The 22305-nt window shown below is 53.0% G+C and overlaps 5 protein-coding genes across 5 annotated transcripts; 2 read left to right on the top strand and 3 right to left on the bottom strand.

Annotated features, from left to right (window-relative positions):
• Window positions 1-5787: 5787 nt before the first annotated feature.
• BO72DRAFT_469977 (THO complex subunit THO1/HPR1) lies at window positions 5788-8140 on the bottom strand (the record flags this gene model as incomplete). Its single annotated transcript, XM_040946991.1, has 7 exons — window positions 5788-6214; window positions 6274-6587; window positions 6651-6800; window positions 6860-7531; window positions 7590-7708; window positions 7761-7839; window positions 7901-8140. The coding sequence occupies 7 exons, from the start codon at window positions 8138-8140 to the stop codon at window positions 5788-5790; spliced, it is 2001 nt and encodes a 666-aa protein (XP_040799531.1).
• Window positions 8141-8485: 345 nt separating this feature from the next.
• BO72DRAFT_382202 (RNA helicase aquarius) lies at window positions 8486-12942 on the top strand (the record flags this gene model as incomplete). Its single annotated transcript, XM_040941461.1, has 4 exons — window positions 8486-8721; window positions 8799-8899; window positions 8959-12426; window positions 12488-12942. The coding sequence occupies 4 exons, from the start codon at window positions 8486-8488 to the stop codon at window positions 12940-12942; spliced, it is 4260 nt and encodes a 1419-aa protein (XP_040799530.1).
• A 295-nt stretch (window positions 12943-13237) lies between these two features.
• Window positions 13238-14760, bottom strand: BO72DRAFT_449704 (PaaI family thioesterase). The gene is made up of 10 exons (XM_040945082.1): window positions 14645-14760; window positions 14544-14584; window positions 14452-14464; window positions 14231-14296; window positions 14107-14149; window positions 13974-14045; window positions 13868-13914; window positions 13737-13755; window positions 13565-13643; window positions 13238-13474 (listed from the first exon to the last, which is right to left on the bottom strand). The coding sequence occupies exons 1-10, from the start codon at window positions 14669-14671 to the stop codon at window positions 13384-13386; spliced, it is 498 nt and encodes a 165-aa protein (XP_040799529.1). The 5' UTR covers window positions 14672-14760; the 3' UTR covers window positions 13238-13383.
• A 138-nt stretch (window positions 14761-14898) lies between these two features.
• On the top strand, window positions 14899-16806 carry BO72DRAFT_449703 (TFIIH/NER complex subunit TFB2). Its single transcript, XM_040945081.1, has 3 exons — window positions 14899-15134; window positions 15198-15285; window positions 15364-16806. The coding sequence occupies exons 1-3, from the start codon at window positions 15008-15010 to the stop codon at window positions 16607-16609; spliced, it is 1461 nt and encodes a 486-aa protein (XP_040799528.1). The 5' UTR covers window positions 14899-15007; the 3' UTR covers window positions 16610-16806.
• Window positions 16807-20018: 3212 nt separating this feature from the next.
• BO72DRAFT_382176 (amidase) lies at window positions 20019-22039 on the bottom strand (the record flags this gene model as incomplete). The annotated part of the gene is made up of 7 exons (XM_040941460.1): window positions 20019-20555; window positions 20620-20743; window positions 20853-21274; window positions 21321-21420; window positions 21474-21547; window positions 21596-21694; window positions 21764-22039. 7 exons carry the CDS (start codon window positions 22037-22039, stop codon window positions 20019-20021), a joined length of 1632 nt encoding a protein of 543 aa, XP_040799527.1.
• Between the last annotated feature and the right edge of the window lie 266 nt (window positions 22040-22305).

Below are 22305 nucleotides of genomic sequence, written 5' to 3'. Positions count from 1 at the left end.
ATTCTCCCTGTCTTCAGTCTCCACCTGTTCCATGAGCCGGACCAGAACGGGAGCCACTAGACAACGGCCGGATTGCGAGACCGAAGCTCGTCTCGCTCCACTTCTAACGCGAGCATGAAACAGCCCGGAAGATATTCGGTAAGAAGAATGAGAAAGCAACATGAGGAAGAATCTGGCAAAGGTCAGGCGGCCAGAGAGCGGGGATCATACTCGTACGCAAGTACAAGTAACGCAACAAGTTAGCAGTAGCAGTGGAGATCTGGCAGGAACAAGGCGACCCTCGCTCGCTACTCAAGCAAATGTTGGATTGATAAAAATGTCGAGAGACTTGCAGCTAAGCTGCTCACTCACATGCACAGTACGTCGTCTGGTTGGCGGTAATAAACGGTCTTACACTACTCTCACTATGAGTATGAGTCTCGTAAAGCCCGTCTTGAGATGGCGTATACGCCAAAACGCTACTAAACCTCTCCAGGCTATCAACTCACTGCTAAGTGTACTAAGTGCTCAGGATATACCAATAGCTTGTGGAAGCATCCGAAAATAGGTCATCCAAGAGAATATCTACAGTACATAGTCAACCAACATCGAGCACAGAGAGATGACGATGAAACTGGAGAAAGTCACCCAAATACATGATAAGACAGATACGACCGTCTTGTGGTTCTAGTCAGTAAAGTCGAGGCGGGAAGAAAGTTTAAAAATTGTAGAAAAATAAAAAGAAATAAGAAGAAAATAAAATAACCGAAATTCAAAACCGTGCTAGGCTACGTAAAAGATAAAAAAAAAGGAAGAAAGAGAAAAAAAAAAGGCGGAAGGACTTGCTTGCTTGGAGGATTGAATGAACCCGACAGGTGGAAAAGTTCCGGTGGGGCAAAGCAAATCCTTACCTGCCACCATTAAAGATAGAGGCTGAAGAAGCTATTGGCTAATACTTACTCATGATAATCATACAAATCATACAATCGAGCCCGCAGCAATCGCAACCTCGACATCATCGATCTAACTTACCGCTACTGACTCTGGTCAGAGTACCGAGTACCATCGGTTGCGAGAAGAGGAAAAATAGCGGACGACTGATGTGAGCAGTGTGGGGATCGCGATACGATCAGTAGGAGCCTCGGAGAAGATATGAGATGATGCGCTGACCAATTGCCTAATAAGGGTCGGTCTACTCATCGCCTCCGTATATGTATGTCAGCAGCAATTTTGAGGTACGGTACAATATGTTTCCATTGTTTTGGAGCCAGATAGACCAGAAAGCCACAGTGCAGAGTGATCAATGGCGCAGAGCCGCCGGAAGGGCATGCATCGTACGGAGTACGGAGTATAGCAATCGCTGGTGTCTTTGAACGCAGGTCAGAGTTGCCATATTGCATATATATCTTGAACTCTTACTGGTGAAAGGACCCAATGCAGATCACCCAGAGACTACATACAGCCTACAGAGTACTCCAAATCTTTTACAGTACCATAGCTACAGCGAGCCGATAATAAGATACAAGACAGGAGAAAAATAGAGGATTGGGAAAACAATTCAAGGAAAAAATGTCATCTAGACGAGATGGGCCACATGGAAGCGAACCCGAGCCCAGGCGCAGCGGAAGGAGAGGGCATGATGTGCTTCATCATCGCGAGGCAAAGATGAAACCGACCTGACCACTTGACCCAAGACGGTTAAGACAAAAGTCGAGGAACGAGAGTGTACGTACACTGTATAGTACGGTACTCAGTAGTTCGTTCGCCTCCTGTTGTTAGTTCTGGTCAGATTTGTCCGTTTCCCCCCCTGAGCTGGATATCTGCTGCAGATGTTCCTTGCATTATCGCCCTCATTCGAAAAACTGATCGCGAATCTCGCGCCGTGATGCTCGTTCTGGTACATGAATCCATTGATTGCAGCTGTCCACCGAAGCACAGACTGTTTCAAATCTAAGCGGCACGGAGAGAATTTTCCCGAGGTAGAGAGAACTGTACCGTAGCCGACTGACTGACTATCTGTCTGTCTGTCAAACAGTAAAGTACGGAGTACGGAGTATGGAGTATGGAGTAGACACTAGATAGGTCTTTCGGAGTCTTCACTTAATCCGGTGATATCGCTTGGTGATATCGCTGGGGAAGAAGGGAAGGGAAGAGAAGAAGCCTACTAGGTAGGGAAAAGAAGGGGCAAGGCTTGGGATGGGCCCGTCCGTATTCGGCTCCTGCCGCGGACGTTTGTTCGTGTTTGACTTTTTTCCATTGATCTTATCCTTCTGCCATGCGGCAATGCCATCTCACACGCCCATGGCCCATGTTTGTCTTGATTGTCTTGATTGTCTTGATTGTCTTCCAGACTTCCACCCTCTCCTCTCCCTTCCCCCCTCCACTTTTTCCATCCTCGTTTCCACCTTTACTCCATCATTGACCTCCTTTACAAATTCGCCTTCCGATGCCAAAAGCTGTGGATCCTATGTAATGGATTCTGCCCACGGGAAATGTAAGGCGTGGAGAACAGCTGTGTGTGGCATGATCTCTTCAGCTCAGCAAGGCAAGATCATCGCCATGTTGTGGGACAGAAGAGTACCCCTTCGGTATCAGGGACCTACCTGCTCTCCCCAATCCCCCAGTCCACTGCCAGTACCAGCGGCAACGACACCGTAATCTAAGCACTACTGCGGATCCGAGGACCCAGAAGAGGGATGATCCCAGCTACAAGAGTCAAGCATGGCGGAAGAGAAAAAGAAAAATCCACCAGGGAGCGAAAAGTGACCAGTGTGAGGTATGACTTCCTCCTGGTGTAGCAACCGTGCGGGGAAGAAAAGAAGATTTCCAGAGTCCGAGGCCCAAAGCAAATCGAGGCGGATCGAATGAACCGAGTGGTTAGCGAAGAGATTGGGGAGGACCAACTTTAATCTCTCCCAAGACTTCGCGTGATGCCAAGAAACCCCTTCAATCTTACTCAACTTCAGCCCGTCAGCCAGCCTGAACTGGGTCGCTGGGTGGCATGCCCAGTTCCCGGGGGAATTATGCTTGCATCGACGATAGGATCTCGGGATTGATCCCTGGTGGAAATGAACGACCATCGGTTTTACGGGTGGGGTTCGAGGAAGCGCCCGTTTCCAGTCTGCACAGTCTGCACAGTTTCCACAATTTCCACAGACTGCATCCCATTACGCAAGCTCTCCCGGGGACCGCCGTTTGGTGGTTGTCCAAGCAATGAAGCGGCCTTGCAATATGAAAATAAGACATTTATCGGGTCCAGTGGGGTGGAAAAAGTGCGAAAGGCGGGCTGAACGGTCGGGCACTGCCAGCCAGGCGAACAGCCAAGCGAACGAAAAAACTACGCACGGTACGTTAAGCCCTGTAAAGCTGGGAAGCTTCGGGTTGTCCCGAGCAGGAAAAGCACCCAACCCAGCCAGCTTTGAACCCATTCATCGCTGGCCGTAGTCTGCCGATGCAGGTTCCTGGTCGTCCTGAAGCCATGGTCTGGCTGGTCCTACCGTGTCATTGGTCTGTGCGGGGGTCATCGGCTTGCTTGAAACGTGCATAACGGCCTTTTCCATGGATTGTTCATTGATGACCCTGACCGAGATGGGCTCGCCATCGATAAATCAACAACACACAGACGCACGGAGTAAACAACAGTATCGCAGCCTCCGTACATACATACATTACATAGAACCCTCTAGATGACGCCGTGCCTGGATCGAGATCGTTCGGCTAACCGCCTCTCCCCTTTGGTCCCCCTGAAGCTTGATGCGGGATCTGCTTGCTACGGACCCCGGCCTATCAATGATCAAGAATTGATTGATGACAATGATTGCGACGGTATCACATTGATGAATTGGATTGATGACACGAAGAAAAGGGGAAGGCATGACAAAGGGGCTCCAGCGGCAGAGGACCTGTCAATGCAGAGTCCAAGACATCCCTGACTCGCGACCATGACAGGTGAATCAGTCATGAACGGCTTTGTCGGTTCCCAGCAACAAGTGTCGGCAAGCGCGTGGCATCCCGTATCGTAACCCTATCTTTACGGAGGACAGTCGATCGATTCCGCCATGGGTCTAGGTTGTACAAGATCCTCAACTGACTTCATGTATACATGTTTGTGATGCCCATATTTTGGCTTAATCATCCAGACTGGATCATACTACATCGCAATGTGGCGAATAGGACGCGCACTCAAACAAGAAAGTATAAGATGTGCGATGTCAGTTCTTGGCTCTATCGCTGGGCAAATCGGACGTGCAAGCACTCTCATGGCCCCGATGGCATGACCCCAGCAGGCACTTCAACCTCATCCATATTTTATGCAATTTTCTCGTCTTCGTTATTCACTACAGACCACGGCAAGTCGGCGAGCTCCTAGAACTTCGTTCTGCCTCCGAGCGAGGATGAAATCCCACAGTTCGTGAAAATTTACCGATCACTTTACCAAATCAAGCTATGGATCGAGCTTAATGAACAAGAGCGGGGCATCTAATAAAACCTCAAGTTACACATTGATGCGCACTGGCCCCAGTCATGACACTGCAATCTCGCATGACATCTTCGACAAGAGAACCACACCCATTCATGCTGTCATCGGTTGTGTCAAGCATAATCGCCCTAATGACTTCCCATCCCTCCTTCCTTCGAACAACGGGACCGAGCTTGACGAATGACGAATGACGCAGGAACTCTACAGGTAATTAAAGTTGCTGATCATTGAGGGATATGTCCCCTCATAGCTTAAACCATTGGGTCATAACCACCATCTAAGAAAAATAAATAGCTGATTCGTGCTTTGTCTACCTCTATCGCCGAGAGGAGCCCGATTCGGCCGCTTGCAGGTATTCTCCCAGAATCTTTCGAACCTTCATCATGCGAACCGCCAGGAGATTCTTCCCCATTAGGGCTGCAGTGGATGCCTGAAGGAACCTTCAATCTCCGGTGGGCTGCACCCATCTATTTCCTTCAGCATCCCATCATCCCTTCTCTCTAGCCCCTTCCCTACCTCCAATGCTTTGGCCACATGCCTCAGACATGTAACACTCGGCCGAATTACATGTGGCAAGTGTCATGGATGCGCAACCCCGCCCCCTGTTCTCCTTCTTGCGGGTACAAACAGGAGCCCAGGGGAGAGGGGTGACTTTTCGGACGGGTGGATAGAGAACAGGAAGTAGTCCAACCATGCAGTGGACAGCCGTACTGTTGCCACAGGGCTAGGAGAAGTGCCTCGAAGAGGATAAGGGCCATCCAAGAACCAGGTAAGATGGAGACACACATGACTGAGTGCCCATCATGCTTCCTAGGCTCCAGGCCAACCAACCCCCATCTCACCGGACCTAACCTAACCCAACGGATGGTACTAGTTGGTACTTTACTGTGCCTTAACGATCCGGAAGAACACCGGCAGCGAGTCCTAGAAGGCCAATCAACGCATCCACACCCCCGCCGTAATTTCCTAGATCCTCGTGACAAGAACCGGCTTTTCTATGCGATCCATCACCTGCTTGGTCCTCCCAATCCTGGCTGGCGCTAGCCCAGCTGACTCAAGGCCAGAGATGCAATGCACCTGCTAGATGACCGGTGGCTTGGAGGCTGAGTGTATCTGTTGTTGCTCATTGACACAGATACTGATAATCACCATACATCGTCTCCCCCCACCCCATCTCCCGCAATTAGCGTGGTGATACGGATGCATACAGCCACAAAGTTCAGAGCAGAGGTAAGATCGTAGGAAACGACATTGAGGGCGCCAATCAGACTCAAGGACAGGTGGGTTTGTGCCTCAATTTCTCTGTACATGCGAATACGTGGCGTTCTTCACATCACCTTAGTGTCTGGCGCAATTGCATCCTTGGGATCAGCCAGAGTCTGTTCGGTGGCGACGGTTGTGTTCCCATCCTCCCCAGTCGTGGCTCCAAGGTCCTGCCCCGGTCCAGCGGATTCGCCCTCCGTCGACGGCTTCCCCGACGCCGTGACTTCTGAGGCCTGAGGGGTACCTTCCAGGGTCTGGGGCGTTCCATCTGATGGCTGGGCCGTGGCGAAGAGGATTTTCAGGTTTTTGCCGTCCTCAATCTTGTCAAATGCCGCGAGTTTGCTTTTTGCGGAGAGCCGTAGTATGCGCCAGGTCTTGCTCGCCTTTGACCGCAGAGCGTAATCTTTTTCCTCTTTCGTCTGAGCAAGGTCGAGATCTAACTCGTCGTCCATGATACTCATCATGAGGGAGTCCGCAGCAGGGACCGAGAATCTTACATGTCAACGTCAGCACACTGCTAGTGTATTTCCCCGACATCTCGAAGCGCCTACCTTTCCGGATCCTTTAGCCTTTCCATGCCCGCCTGGGATTCCCCTTCGGAGAGAAATTGGAGGCTGAGCGAGCCCATAGGCGAGGGGCGAAGGCGTTTGTTTGCATAGGACCTAGTCGCATGCTCACGAGCACCAATGTATTCGGACACCGTAACAGCCGGCCTCTCGATCAACGGGCAACCTTCTGCTTTCCATCGCACCCAGTTCTTGTCTCTCGAAAGAACGGTGTCCACCATTCGGTAGTAGAATTTGCCGCCGGCACCTTCCTGCAGATACTCCTCGATGGACTTCCGGATTTTGACCGCCCATTTAGCCTATGATTGTCAGCGACTGGGCTAGATGAACACCGCATGGCAAGAAGGAAGGGGTGGAGGTACATCTTCCTCGCTTAGCAAGAACCCGTACAAGACTGATTTGTTAGTCAAGTCGGCAAGCTTGGCTTTGGCCTTTGCGGTAAGTGAGAGCATAAAGTCCAGAAGGATGAGGGCCTGGACAAGCACGTGTCTTCGAAACGCGGTATCGTTCACCTGTTGCCGGAATGTCAGGCTGCCTTATTCTGCGCAGTAGTAATCGGCCTGCCACGTACCTCGAGGTCGAACAAGTCCCTGCTTGTTAGGTACTTGGGATTGAAGCTGCTCGCGATCTCTTGTCCATCTGCGGTTCGTTTGCGCTTGCTGGATTTCCGCTCTTCCGAAGTCTTTATGCTGCTGGAAGTCTCGAGATCCGTGTTCACGTGCTTGAAGGTGGCGAGTGTGGCTTCAAGCCCGGCTTTGAAGGCTGTGAAGTGTTGCGCGTCGAATGTCTTGGTTGGGGCAGAGAAGTAGGCCTGCAGGCTCCAGAATATCGGGTAGAGAGCATCCAAGTCAACCGCCTTATCCTCGGACTGCTCTTTGGCCTTGGAGACAATCACTCTGGGCGTGCTAGGAGGTTCTTGCGCATTTGCTTGCGAGTCGCTAGCTGCAGCACCCACGGCTTCGGTTTCTTCTCCGGGCGCTTCCTCCTCCTTATCGTCCGACATTTCCACGTCACCATCATCACCCCCTCTGACGGCGGCTTTGACGATCTCATCGTAAGTCGTGACATTGTCCGTGTGGTACTCACCCCGGAGATTGACGGCACTCTTGTCTCCCAGTGGGAAGCTTTGGAATAGAAAGATAAATACACGCCCACAGAAGACAGTATCTTCGGCTCTCGAGAGCCTCCGTAACAGCTCATTGCAGGATCTCAGGATGATTAAGCTTTTTTGTTTGAAATGTTTCTTTGCGAGCCGTCAGCACTTGGGACGAGGCTACTTTAACCGGCAAGCCAAATCCTACCTTTGTATTGCGCTCTCTTCGCGACTCCAGATAATCGAAAACCTTCCGGCATCCGTCAATGGTCTGGCTGTCGAGCAATTCCTCAATCAACCAAAAGATCAAGCCCGGCTCACATTGTTCTAAGCACAGTCAGGATCCTCGTCGAGGCGAGCTACAGGATAGGGGTCTGACCGTTGTCGGAGAAGATCGAGATGATGTCAAGGAGATTCCAGATTTGGATAAACGAGGGCTGGTCGATTGATGTGGTGGCCTGTAGGCAATTGGGTTTTAGCAAGGACCTCTATACCCGACGCGAAACGTGATGATCATACCAAAAGGCTGTAGAACTTCTCTCGGAATGCAATTTCGACCGCGGCAAGCTGGGTCTGCTGGCCTAGCTTCTTGACGGATTGCGCATCCTCGCCTTGGATAAGCCAGAATGAGTCTCCAAGCTGCGTTTCGGTCAAAGGGGGTTCAATTTGTCCATCTGGTTTTGCATGTTCGGCGCGCGACAGGAGCTCGTCGATCAAGCTCTTGTAGACGGGTATCGCACCAACGTCCACCTCCGCCATACTTTCAAGCGACGTAGTAGCAACGAGGTTGGGACGTTTTTAATGAGAAAGTGAACAAGAAGGGTTGACGAAGGTGTAGACACAAGGAAAGCCTTCACAACCGCGGCGGATGATGGGGGGATTGGGGGGGTGACTGACTGGCTGCGGCTCTGCGGGTCCTAACCGCTGGAGGATTAATGCGGCCGGTAGGCGCGCGCCAGAAGCTTTCCCAATCCCGCCGCAACGGACCACTTGCGCAGTTACTGATCGGAGACCACGCCCCGGAGTCCAGTTGAAGCAATTCTTCTCCTCTCCCTCCTCCTCTTCTTTCCCCTTCCCCCCATTTCCTCCTCCTTACGTCTAGGAATGGGCCTCCAGACACGTCAGGCGATGGCGCCGGGCCTCGATTCCAGACCAAACGTGGACGACTTTCGGGAAGACAGTCCCTGGGTGCAGTTGGCGAAATCCCACTGGCTGGAGGGCTCCAAAACCCGCAAAGTCAAGCAGGATATCATAAAAAAGGAGATCTGGGATCCCCTCGAGGCTGAAAAGTTCGCCTTTCGCTCGCTTCTCACTCTGGAGAACCTGAACATCTTGGAAAAGTATGCGCGCCCTCATCCTTTCGAGATAAATAGGTTAGCTCTGGAGACAAGACGGATGGCTAACCCGCCGAGCGTAGGTATCTTTGGCCGACCTACACTGAAGATGCGTCGAATTACCATGTGTTGCTGCTCGTCTTGATTGTGAGTGTCAAGCAACGCGAACACTTACCAATCTGGGGTAAGCTTGATAACGTGCACGAAACATTCTCTGCGGAGAAACTACTAATCCAAGTCTAGAGGTCTTCTCCGATCGCCCGGACGATTTCTCGAACCTTTTCCATCGAATCCTCTCGATGAGCATTGATCCCTCCCTCGATGCATCCCCACGACTATCCATCATTTCCTTCATCATCAGTGCTTTCCAATCCGTCGAAAATACCTTGATCCGCAAAGAGTGCGCACCGCTCGTTTCCATCTCCATCTGGCACAACCTCTCCAGCGAAGGGGCAAGAGATTCCTTATTAGCGAAAAGTCCGGGTTTGAAAAAGGCATGGCGAGCTGCAGCCAAACGGTACGATGCGGGAGATGAAGCTGCCAAGGCGAAGATCCGCTTTGAGAGGTCATGGCTGTACACGATGTTCTTGGATTTCCTCCGCAGATTGAACAGCGCCGAGAAAGACCAGACACAGAACCTGAGATACTGTGAGCGATTCCTCGAGTTCCTCGTCGATCTGGAAAGCCAGCCCCCCACCCGGCGCTACGTCAACACGCTTTTGAAAGACCTCAATTTGCTAGCGATTCTCCGTCTGTCGCAGCTCTACCGCACACCCGACAATGCGCTCTTCCGTGACCTCAGTGGTCTACTCAAGCACTTTGCATCGTTCGCCATCGATGACTTCACAGGAGAAGCTCTATCGCCTCAGTCAGTCTACGATTTCCACTGCCAAGAGCTGGCACGTTTGCAGAGGACTTCCATGAAATACTTCAAGGACAAGCTTATGATCCTGGCCCTGTCCAACTACGGTTCTATTGAGCAACGCTCGGAGTTGGAAGGTCAATTGGCATCTTTGGAGGAGGGCGAACTGCAGAAGCTCTGCAGCCATCTTGGATTCCGCATCGAGTACCCTAAACAGTCGCAAGTCACACCCGACCGCCAACTGTACATGGAGATCCTCCTCTCATTCTACGAACGGAAGCCAACCTTTCAAGAAGCTGCGTCGCAGCTCAGCATTGTCCCCACGGAGGTAGATCTCTATGATCCTGCATTGCTGCGCAATGAGAATTACGATGGGTCTACCCCGCTAGCTATTCCCAAATTGAACCTACAATACCTCAGCACTGGCGACTTCCTTTGGCGTTCATTCCTTCTATACCGCTCCGAGGCTTTCTTCCAGATCCGGAAAGATATGGAGTCAGTCATCAAGCGGATGCAGCCCCGCGCAAGTCGTGATGGTAAGACTGTGACATTTGATGGTTTTTCGCGGATGGCTATCCCGATCACGAAGCCCGCTATAATTGAAGTCGCTCCCCCCAAGGTCGGTTCCGCCAAGCCTGCTTTTGTCAGAGCTGAAATCGCCATCGAGGTGGGCAGGTTAGCAGACCACATTCGCAGGGAATGGGACTCTCTGCGTCCAGATGATGTCATTTTCCTCTTGGCCGTGCAGTCGGATGGTGCCGCGAAGTCTGGACTTCGCGAGTCTGAAGCTCCCGGGCTGACACACCTTCGAACCGCAGAGATAGTTCAGGTGCTAGACGAAAATGGTCGTCCCTTACGAGATTTCTCTTCCGGCCAGTCGAATGGCTACAAACACAAACCTCGTGTCCGGAAGCTGTTGGTCAATCTGGACCCCGCTGCTTTCAAGGCAGACAGAGATGCACTTGCCCGAGGAAAGCCGGATATTTATTCGTCAATCAACGTGGTTGCCCGGAGGAAGGGAAGAGAGAACAACTTCAAATCGATCCTCGATACTATGCAGAAATTGATCGTCTCCGATATCGCTCTGCCATCCTGGATTCAGGATATTTTCTTGGGCTATGGGGACCCGGCCGGAGCTCGATACACCGAATTGCCCAATCGACTCAAGTCGGTCGATTTCCGAGACACATTTTTGGATTGGCAACATCTGATCGAAAGCTTCCCCGGGAGGACCATCGAGCCCTCGACCAGCGAAACGTCCAGTTTCGGTCCTCCGTACGTATTGGAATATGTTGAAGAACCTTCTCAGACCCCGTCAGCGGGCACGAAGAGACGACGCAAAGATCAGTCGGAAAAGGCATCAGGTCCCAAGTCACTGCGCGTTTCCACATACAAACCGCCACACCCAGGCCCCTATCCGATCGATGCCCCCAAATTGAACACAGTGCGCTTCACTCCGGCGCAGGTTGAGGCTATCACGTCAGGGACCCAACCTGGGTTGACTGTCATTGTCGGCCCTCCTGGCACTGGCAAGACTGATGTCGCCACGCAAATCATCAACAACATCTACCACGACTTCCCTAATGAGCGTACACTCCTGATTGCGCACAGCAACCAAGCACTGAACCAGCTCTTCCAAAAGATTGTGGCTCTTGACATTGACGAACGTCATCTTCTCCGTCTTGGTCATGGTGAGGAAGAGCTAGAAACCGACTCTAACTACAGCAAGTACGGCCGAGTTGAGTCGTTCCTTGAAAATCGCAATTTCTTCCTCAGTGAGGTCACTCGACTGGCTGCATCAATCGGAGCTCAAGGGGCCCATGGGAACTCCTGCGAAACTGCGGGTTATTTCAACACAGTCTACGTTCAACCTGCTTGGGCCAAGTTCTGGGATCACGCGCGTGCCGAGAATGTCTCCAACGAGGAAGTCGTCGCAGCTTTCCCTTTCCATGATTATTTCTCAAACGCACCGCAGCCCGTTTTTGAACCTACCGCACCAAAAGAGACTGTGCTTGATGTAGCGAAGGGCTGCCAGCGGCACATCGAAAAGATCTTCTCTGAGCTAGAAGATATCCGGCCGTTTGAGATTCTACGTCAGCAGAAGGACAAGGCCAACTATCTCCTTGTGAAGGAGGCGCGGATAATTGCCATGACATCGACGCATGCAGCGATGCGCCGTCAGGAGATTGCTGATCTAGGATTCCACTACGATAATGTCATTATGGAAGAAGCTGCACAAATTACAGAGATTGAATGTTTCATTCCCACTGCACTGCAGAACATGAAGAATGGTGAACTTCCTCTCAAGCGCGTGGTTCTCTGTGGTGATCATTTGCAAAACTCGCCCATTATTCAGAACATGGCCTTCCGGCAATACGCACATTTTGAACAGAGTCTTTTCCTGCGGCTGGTGAGACTGGGTGTTCCTGTTATCACACTCGATCAACAGGGCCGTTCCAGACCGAGTATCGCGGAGCTCTTCCAATGGCGCTACAAACAGCTTGGTAATCTTCCCACAGTCGAGACGGTGGAAGAGTACAAACGGGCAAATGCTGGTTTCCAATTTGACTACCAATTCATCAACGTCCCTGACTATCAAGGCAACGGGGAACGAGAACCCACGCCACATTTCATCCAGAACCTGGGCGAGGCTGAGTATGCCGTCGCCATCTATCAATACATGCGTCTTCTTGGATATCCTGCGTCGAAGATTTCGATCCTTGCAACGTACGCCGGTCAAACGGCCTTGATCAAGGATGTCTTGAGCCACCGCTGTGCCAAGAACGGATTGTTCGGCATGCCTAAGATTGTTACTACTGTCGACAAATACCAGGGTGAACAGAACGACTGTAAGTCATCCTATTGTTGATATGACTTTTATTGGGAGCTATACTAATCCAGATCTTGTAGACGTCATTCTTTCCCTTACGCGGACGCGTACCGTGGGATATCTCCGCGATGTCCGTCGTCTGACCGTTGCGCTCTCTCGCGCCCGGCTGGGACTATACATCCTCGGTCGTCGTGAAGTATTCGAATCATGTTACGAGCTGAAGCCGGCGTTCGACCTTCTGTTCCAGCGTCCGGATAAGCTCATGCTTGCACCGGGGGAGATGTTTCCCTCTGCCCGCTCGCAGGATGACGAAGTTCAAGGCACTCCCATGGAGAGCGTCGAGCATCTCGGGCAGTACGTGTTCGAAATGACCCAGGCTAAGCTCAAGGCGATGGGCGAAGAGAACATCGCCATCGACAATGAAGTGCAGGTCGCCGACGAGGATCAGGTGGTCGACGAAGATGAGGTCATGATGGGTACCGGCGAAGACATGGATGACGACCCTCTGCACGAACATACCCTTACCGGCGTTTGAAATGATTTGAATCAGTCGGCAATCTACGATTCTGCAATCTACCTACCTACTTTCCCCCCCCCCCCCCCCCCATCCATGTACGTCTCTTTATGTATGCCTCTCTTTGGCTACTAGTACCCTGGTTCTATTGGGAAGCGAATTTATGAACATGTGAAGGACCGGTCGCTTCCATCAGACGCCGCCACAGTCATGACAAAATCTTCTTATTTCTATCAACTTTCCTGCTGTACATATGCGCTCAGTAAGACTGTGGCTTGATGCCCGAGAAGAAATTCTGCAGACAGCTTGAAGCCTGCGGTCCCAACATATATACTGTACATCTATACAGCTACAGTCTCTAACTCGCGTCTCTTGCCTTTTTTTTCTACAGGGGTACGAGTCGTGTCTCCGACGATCCGACTTATCACCTTCACCAAAGTACCCTCAAAAGAAAGAGCCCACTTAACCCTCGCTCTTTGACGAGGACTGCTGCTCCTCCTTTGCCATCTCTTCGACGATATTCTGCGGGTCCTTCCATGCAAGGGCGACGAACCTGATCGAGAGTTCATTAATTAGCCCAAGCCCCTTCCTCCATATTTGTACAAATCAAGAATCGAGAGAGGGGAGTTGAGAAGGTGCATACTTAGTGTGACTACCCCGCGCAAAGACATCGCCCTTCTCGTTGAGGAATTTGATCGAGGTGTAGGCCAGAGTTTTGCCGACTGCGTTTACCGAAATTAGATTCCGTGAGATAAACCACGAATGTGCTGCATTCGGAGGGGGACTGTCAACGACAGCAAGCAGGTAGGACCTACATTTATCACATTTGACCTCCTGGATATGGCGGAATCAGCATTGACTCATATTCTGGTATCGTATCCAGACCATGGAGCTAGGTCCAACGCAGGCAGGGACAGGTCCCCCGGACTGTGGGGGGGTTACATACCGCCAGAATCTTGTCTCCGACTTTACCCCCGGAGCTGAGATAGGTCACTCATTTCGCAGACGAGTTAGCAATTAGTGACTTGGTTATTTGGGGGCTTTCTACTCACCATTGAGATCGGTCGATACACCCGTAGCGAAGAGACCGCGGGAGGCTACCGCGAGGGAACCGCCTAGGTCCACTGGAGACAATTTGAGTTTCAGTTTCAAGAGCAAGAAGCCAGCACACGTTGGGTTACGTACCCATGCTGGCGATGGTCCCGCCATGGAGGATTTGCAAGCGGTTCTGGGTTGCGGATGTTAGGGGACTTGTATTCGGCGACGCGACTGGACTTGATGCTAACACGTGGAGAAACGGTTGGCTTACTGTGTGCTCTTTCTTGATGTCGAGTTCAAAGTTGACTCTGCCGGGTCGGGCGGCTGTTACGCGGAGCTGTGGAGTTTCACAGGTGTTGTTAGTTTGTTGATGCGATGTCTTGGTTGGGAAGTTGATAGGCCGGAGAGGCCATGGGGGAAGTATATGTATCTACTTCATGCAACTGCGCATGTAGAGGGCATGAGCTGCAAATGGATTGAAGGACGGCTTACACCATCTAATAGACTTGAAGCACCACGATCGTTGGGCTGTCAATGGCTAGGTACTCATGGATGATGCAGAAATGCCGTTTGTATTGACTTACCGAGGCTCCAGCCCCGAATTGGCCCGAAAGGACTCCCAGACCTGTGGAGGAACAGTTAGTATAGTAAATGTTGAATATGGAGTAAGATCCCAGTCACTTACAGATCTGACAAAGCGCAAGGAGGTCATGGTAAATTCGAGTCGAACCAGTGCAATTGAGTCGAGTTGCGGAGATATATGGATATATGAGCTAAGTCACTACGGAGTATAGACGGGCGGGACGGGTAGAAGTCGGAAAGGCGAAGGTAAGCAAGTTGAGGTCATCGCCGCGGACTGCGCTTGGTGATGGTCTCGCCCCCCGTACCGGGCTCTCCGCGATTCTATTCTTTTTGCGTACTCACACCAAGCTTCCACAAGGCTTTCTCTATAACTTGGTCGTTAGTTACCCAAGGCTGCAGGCGACCCAGCTTTTCTCCTCTCTCGCCCTGGTCGCACCATGCTGCAGAGGTGACTTGTGCAGACAAGATGGCTGCTGCACCATCGTCTCGTCCGTTTGAATATCTCGAGAGCCTTCCTGGCACGGTCTTCTTCAAGCTTTACCAGCAGCCATCAACCGCCCTCGCCATCTTCAGGCGCATGCTGCCTGACTTGGGTATGCCATCTACCCTTCTGGCCAAGGAGTGTGCCTCTTAGACTGATTTTGTGATTGTTATAGCAAAATGTTTTGTGATGGCCTTGCTGTACCTCAAGGATCCGCTCCCCGCGGCGGATCTGGAGGTCTGGGTGAAATCCGAGAGCTTAAAGTGAGTTTGCTATCTGTTTGGAGTACGTGCGTTGGCTTGACTCTACCCAGTTTGCTAATGAAAAACGCCGGCGTGAAGGGAACGTGATAATGCGCTTTCGATTCTCGGCCGGTTACATATCTTGTCGAATACCGTCATCGCGAACAATGTGCGAGCGTACATGGTCACGAACCCGTTCGCTGCATCGCTGCGACACGCCCTCACGGGGGCCGAGCAGACCCAGTCCTTTGGCGTTCTGGCCCACCCGCCTAACGCGGCGGCGGTCTCCATCGCCAACCTGGACGACTACGCGCGGCGGCAGTGGGAAGGCGTGCTGGGCTACATGGTGGGGACGAGCGGGCTCGGGATCCAGCGGGACGTCAACCTGAGCAAAGGGGTGAAACAGCTGCTGCAGGCGGGCCATCTGGTGGAGATCCGCGGCACGCGCGTGGACATCACCAAGGACGGGTTCGCGTTCGTGCTGCAGGACGTCAGCACGCAGGTGTGGCACATCCTGATCCTGTACGTGGAGAGTGCCGAGGCGATCGGCATGGACAGCGTGGAGGTGCTCTCGTTCGTCTTCCTGCTGAGCAGCCTTGAGCTGGGCCAGTCGTACGAGAAGCGCCACCTGACGGCGAACCAGCTGCGCACGCTCGCCGACCTGGCCGACTTCGGCATCGTCTACCAGGAGTCGCCCGAGGCGGCGCACTTCTACCCGACCCGGCTGGCGACGACGCTCACCTCGGACTCCAGCGCGCTGAGCAACCCCATCGCCGGCTCGCTGGCCGGCAATCCGACCGGCGATCCTTCCTCCTCCTCTTCCGCCGCAAACAAAGCCGGCACGGGCTTCATCATCATCGAAACCAACTACCGGCTGTACGCCTACACCTCGTCGCCGCTGCAGATCAGCCTCATCGCCCTCTTCACCACCCTCAAGTACCGCTTCCCCAACCTGATCACCGGCAAGATCACCCGCCAGTCCATCCGCCGCGCCGTCGAGATGGGCATCACCGCCGACCAGATCATCTCCTACCTGTCCACCCACGCCCACCCACAGATGCGCAAGCACAACACCTCCCGCTCCACCTCCAATCAGGCCGGCATCCCCCAGTCCATCCTGCCCCCCACCGTTGTCGACCAGATCCGCCTCTGGCAGCTCGAGCGCGACCGCGTCCAGGCCACCGCCGGCTTCCTGTTCAAGGACTTCGTCAGCCTGGCCGAGTACGAGGCCCCCTGCCGCTATGCCGAGGAGATCGGCGTGCTCGTCTGGAAGTCGGACCGCAAGCGCATGTTCTTCGTGACCCGACATGAACAGGTGGCCGCTTTCTTACGGAGTCGGAAGTGAAAAAGATTCTACATGAGTTTGTTAAAGGATGCTCATTTTGAGGGTGGTCTGGCGTTTCACGGCTTACACGCTTTACTGTTGACGAGAGAAGATCTTATTGATGATCTGGTATCAGGGCTTATAGATAGGTGTCGCGGGGAAATGTATCATAGGAGAAATATCTTGATGACTAGGAATCAAACAACATGCACACGAAGTAACGACCACCTTACCTTCCCTGGATAAGTATCAAGAACTTTTAACGGGTAGTAAAGCACACTGAAAACAGAAAAAAAAAACATTCCTCTATCTAGCACCAGCATCACCATAATCATCATGATCCGAACCATAAGAACAAAAATGCCTATTCTTACCAGACTCCTATAGTACAGTACAGCCCAGCCGAGAACTCCAACTCCCTCACCTCAAACCGAAGAAAAACCAGGTTCAATCCATCCACCGATCCCCAAACCTCACCACATACGCATTCCGGAACCTTCGCAAACTCCCACTCGCCTCGTCCGTCACACAGACATTCTCAAGCAGCATGAACGCCCGCTTGACGCGGGAATTCGGCAGATCCCCGTCGTCCGCGTCCGCGTCCGCGTTCGCATGTGCGTCCACCGCAGCAGCAGCAGCAGCAGCAGCAGCAGCAGCATCCGCCCCCGCCAGCGGCCGCTGGGGGTAGCTCGAGAGCACCCCCGGAGACCCGGTGGCTGCGTCAGGCTGCCGGAACGAATCCTCGTAGTGGAACGCATTGGTCAGGGTCACGAACCGGCCCAGCCAGTAGGCCGGTGGTCGGGCTTCCCAGACCTGGGCGAAGGACTTCGGGTCCGCGATGAGTTTGGGTCGGTTGAGGGATTTGACGATCGAGGGGAGGGAGGCGATGCGCGTGTGGGTGAAGCTGCGGCGCGGGGTTGTGGTGGTGGTGGTGGTGGTGGTGGTGGCGGCGGCTGGGAGAGCACGGATAGGGGTGAGTAGCTGCTTTTTCGGTTCTGCTTGGGCGCGGTGGAGGGTGATTCTTCGGAGTGGTTGTTGGGGGTGCTGGGTTACGGTCACGGTGGGTTTGCGGTGGGCTGTTGTTGCGTTTGCTAGTGGTGGTCTTGCTGGTGGTCGTGCTGTTCTGGGAGCAGGAAGCCCAGCCCTAACGGAACCAGGTCTGTTGCCACTACCACTACCACTACTATCTTCCTTTTGGGCCTGTGTGCCTCGTAACCTCGGGGGTGATGATGATGGTAGCTGTGAAGGAGCAGGAGGAGGAGCCAGTTGTGAATTCCGTAGAGGCTCCCTTTTCGGCCCTACTGAGGATGACGGTAGCCGTGGAGCAGCAGCAGCAGGAGGAGCCAATTGCGGATTCCTTCGTATAGACTCTCTCTTCGGTCCTATCACAGATGATGAGAGCTGTGCAGGAGCAACAACGGGAGGACCCAGTTGCGAATTCCTTCGTAGAGGCGGCTCCTTTTTCGGTCCGATCGAGGATGATGGTGGCCGTGGAGCAGCAGCAGCAGGAGGAGGAGCGAGTTGCGAATTTCTTCTGAGAGACTCCCTCCTCGAACCTGCCGCGGGTGCAGGAGCAGGAGCAGGCGCAGGTGCTGCACGCAGCCCCGTCGATTCTCTCTTCGTCCTCGTCTGCTGCAGCTGCGGCTGCGGCTGCAATTGCTCTCTGTTACCCTGAGCGCGCAGATTCTCAAACTTGCTCGTCCATCGCACTCTTCTCGGCGGGGTGGGATTGATGCCCGACGCTCTTCGGGGCTCTTGCGCTGCTGTGGCCCTCGTCGCAGCCGTTATTGCTGGTGGTGCGCCGACCATCTTGGACCGCGAGGATATCGTCCCTTCGAATAGTCGACTACGAGTATTGGTGGGGGCTGAAGGGAAGGATTTGCGCAGCGGAGTAGAGGAGGAAGTAGAAGGAGAGGCAGGAGATCGGGCGAGGAGGCTTCCTCGTCGCGCTTTCCTTCGTTCTTCAGCTCCCATGTTCAGCGGCCTTCTCACTACTAAGCCCTGGGAGGTGGGAGTGAAAGTCTGGCCCTGCTCCTGCTGCTGTTCCTGCTGCGGCGGTTGTTGGCGATTATAGAGCCTAGCCCTCGTCGTCAGCCCATTCGAGCCCCTCGTCGTACTTGCCCTCATCTCGTTGTCAGTGTCGTTCCACCACCAGATCCCATCCGAAGGTATTGTTGTTGTTCGTGATGGTGAAGATCTCAACACCATCTGCGTCGATAGACTGTCTCCCCAGGAATCCGAGGGGTAGCAGTAGCCGTAATCGTAGTCGTAGTCGTAAGTGCAGTCGCAGTCGCAGTCGCAGTAGCTGTGAGAACAACCCCTGCATGTAGATCCAGACACAGGTGCAGATTGCGAACAGCCGCCGGCCCCACCCACATCTTTATGCATCTCATCGGCAGCCCCTTCGTCGTCGTTGCTGGGTCCTCTGTGCAGGAGCTTTTCATCTTCTGGGGGGAGGTTCTCTTTGTCTGGGGACGCAGCTACCCGGCTGTGAAGATTCTTTGAGGATGTTGACGACGGGGCATAAATCCCCTGCCCCTTGGCGCGGTAGAGTCCTTTGTTTGAAGAAAGGCATTGTTGGGTGACTTTGGCATTGTTTTCTTGCTGGAGCCGTTGGCGGCCGGATTTCTTCCGGCTGTGATCTGTGCGGTGGCGGAGGGTTGTGTGTTGTTTGCGTTTGCTGAGTAGAGTCGAAAGGATGGTTCGGTGGTTGCGTCTCTTGAGTGGTGGGGCGAGAGGTCTTGTTGCTGATGTGCTGTGGGGATCTGGTGGAGAGAAGGGAGCAAGGGGAGGAAGGGCAGGGGGTGATCCGTATCGTGTTGACGGTGTGCTGAAGGTCTGTCTGCGACGGCCATGTGGCTCTGGCTCAGACTCTTCTCGGAAGCTCTCGACTTGTGTGTCTCGAGATTCATCATTCGGTCTGCCGGTTAGAGGCCGTCTGGCTGGTGGCTGAGATAGTCTTCGAGGAGGACCGGATGTAGGCATCGTCAATCGCTGTGTTGGGATTGACTTCGGAGTCAGGGGTGGTGGCTCAATCTGCTCAAGTTCAGTTGTACTTGAGTTGAGAGGTTGTGTCCTGTCGCTGATCTTCAAATCAATGCCATGGTAACGCTTTGGTGCAGCTCGGTTGCTGATAGTGTGAAGATGGTTGCGAGGTCTTAACACTGCATTGATGTTTGACCCAACGCAACAATTCCATCAAACTGCAGGGACTGCAACCGAGTACATAAGCAAAAGCCAGAGAATGTGAATGCCGACTGGAAAGATGAAATCGAGACTAGGGTAAACAATTATCTTGAGTTAAGTCGTTTGAGGGCAGATTTTGCTAGTGTGTGAAGTAAAATTGTACTCTGTTAAGTATTCTATACAGATATCTGGCCAAGACCAGCCACCACTTTCAAGAGGGGAAGAATGTCATTCTCAGGCATCTCTAAGCACTAGAAAGCAGTTCGCTCACCAACCCTGCTGCTGCCAGTGTCTCCTCATCCTTGAAATGCTTTCCTACCAATTGCAATCCCACCGGCGCTCCCTCATATCTTTCCGCTCCGGCAACCTTCCATTTCATCCATTCCCGTTCGTCAACACCATTCGTCCGCGGTACATAGTCCTTTTCTTCTTCTACCAGCTCATCCTTTTCAACGAACAGCCCGCTTGGAAACACTACGGCTGGCTGATCTAGAATGTTCCAGATAGCCGTGTAATTCCAGTAGTGGCTCTCCCCGAGCACGGCAGCGACGCCAACATACGCAGGGCAGAGAATGAAGTCCACGCCGCGAGACCGCATCAAGGCTTGATATTCATCGCGGTAGACATCGCGTTGAGCATTCAGGGTCCAGGTCTCGGCGATAGTGAGGGGATTGGGGCTGCTGTAGGTAAAAGCCCACGAGGTCAGGGGGAGTGTGGGCTCGCCAGAGGCTGTGATCAGGCTACGTTGGAGGAGGGCTGCATCGGGATAGTACATTTTAGACTTTCGACTGTCAGTACAGAGCAGAAGAGCGGACTTGGGAGATGACCTCAAGGACAGGACTCACAATTATGTCCCAGCCATGGCCGTGTTTGTAGGGTTCCCAGTCCACGACCTTGATGCCGGCTGCTTCAAGCTTGGATTTGGCGTGTCTGAGTGCGCGGGTAACGGGGGGATGGGGATGGACAATCCTGAAGGTAGTGAGCGATAAGTAGTCTACTCTTGATGACTTTGGACGCGGTCTTGTTTCCACCATGTGGCGGTGCGAGAGCTGAGACCCAAGCTACGAGGTAGGCTTACCCGTCATCCCACATGATTCCCACGGTCATATCCTTGGTAGGCTGCACTCGTCGCCAAGGTACCGGCGGAATCGAGGTTTCGATCTCCCATGGTTGTTGATCCAGGACAGCCTGCTGAAAGAGTTCGAGATCTGCCACACTCTGACTAGCAAGAGGGCCAACAACCCCGCGAATTGCTTCTTGGCCAGGTTCAGGCGCCTTGATGCCTGTCATTGGGTTGCGTAGGGCCGTCGGACGGAAACCATACGAACCACAGAATGCAGCAGGGCAGCGGATCGAGCCTCCAATATCTGTACCGATGCCCAGAGGGGCACATTTAAAGCCCGTTGAAGCGCCCTCGCCTCCCGAGGAGCCTCCGGGGCTGAGAGTGAGGTTGTATGGATTCAGCGTCGTGCCAGTCAGGTTGTTGCTACAGCAGAGATGCTGCCAGAGTCAGCTATGTTGTAACTCGATGAGAAGGGAGAGATACCATGAGGGATTGTGGTTGATTCGTGCGGACGTGGAAGATAGCCCCGGCTTTTTCAAGGCATTGAAGGAGTAGTGCATCCTCGGTTGCAGTGTCATCCACCCTTCAAATAGTCAGTCGTGAATGCCTTTTCCGTTTCAACATGTTTAAATGTACCATGCTACATAGCCGCCGTTGCAGGTCAAATCTTTGATACCGATATGCTCTTTGACGCTGATGGGTACTCCGTGCTGTGACTGTCAGCTCCCTCTCTTATTTTGCAAATGAGATTATCCTACCAGGGGGCCAACCAGCTTCCCAGTCTCCTTGAAGTGTCGATCTAGCTCTTTTGCTCGCGAAATAGCCTTCTCTGCCAGAAACTCCGTCGCGAAGTTGAGCTAGGACATCTAGTGTTAGTTGCTGGATTACTTTGACGGATAGACTTCGGCGGAACCGGTTATACGAACCAATTGGTGTCCGACCACGGCACGCTTCAGGAAAGCCGTCACCACCTCCTCTGCGGTAAGGTTTCCGGAGCCCATGTCGCGTACCAACTTTGTGGCAGACATCTCAGTGATGGCCAGCTCGTGCTCCGAGAACAGCCCACTCCTGCGCGGGAAGTTCTCTACGTTCTTTTCATCGGGCGAGGGCAATTTGTCTGCCGGGATGAGCCATTGTTGAGGGATGGAGCTAGAAAGGATATCTCGAGCCTTTTGAGCCTGAATCTCCCAGGGAAGTGTCATTTTGCAGGATAATGATGATGATGATGATGATGATGATGATGGCGGGGATTCAATTGAACAATCGAGAGGTGAACAGAAGCAAGGAGCAGGCACTTGGGTAAGTCAACTTTATAGTGCCGCGTCCAGCCACCAGCCCTCACACAACTAGCGCATAGCCGACATCATTGAGGGCTTGGAATCGGGCGGGATCGATACTTGACAGGCATATCCGAATCGGCATGCAATCCAATCACAGTGGCTCGCGGGGAAGCAAGAGGGGATGCTGT

This window comes from Aspergillus fijiensis, assembly GCF_003184825.1.
Source record: "Aspergillus fijiensis CBS 313.89 unplaced genomic scaffold BO72scaffold_36, whole genome shotgun sequence".
Taxonomy (NCBI): Eukaryota; Fungi; Ascomycota; class Eurotiomycetes; order Eurotiales; family Aspergillaceae; genus Aspergillus; species Aspergillus fijiensis.
The sequence above is the reverse complement of the archived record's forward strand: the minus strand, read 5'-3'. Positions and strand labels throughout refer to the sequence as shown.

Coding starts and splice junctions, on each gene's coding strand:
- BO72DRAFT_449703 (XM_040945081.1), top strand. CDS start 15,008: ATGGCTGCTGCACCATCGTCTCGTCCGTTTGAATATCTCGAGAGCCTT. Junction 15,135..15,197: donor GCGCATGCTGCCTGACTTGG/GTATGCCATCTA, acceptor TGATTGTTATAG/CAAAATGTTTTGTGATGGCC. Junction 15,286..15,363: donor GTGAAATCCGAGAGCTTAAA/GTGAGTTTGCTA, acceptor GCCGGCGTGAAG/GGAACGTGATAATGCGCTTT.
- BO72DRAFT_449704 (XM_040945082.1), bottom strand. CDS start 14,671: ATGACCTCCTTGCGCTTTGTCAGATCT. Junction 14,150..14,230: donor ACATCAAGAAAGAGCACACA/GTAAGCCAACCG, acceptor TCCGCAACCCAG/AACCGCTTGCAAATCCTCCA. Junction 14,046..14,106: donor CGGGACCATCGCCAGCATGG/GTACGTAACCCA, acceptor AATTGTCTCCAG/TGGACCTAGGCGGTTCCCTC.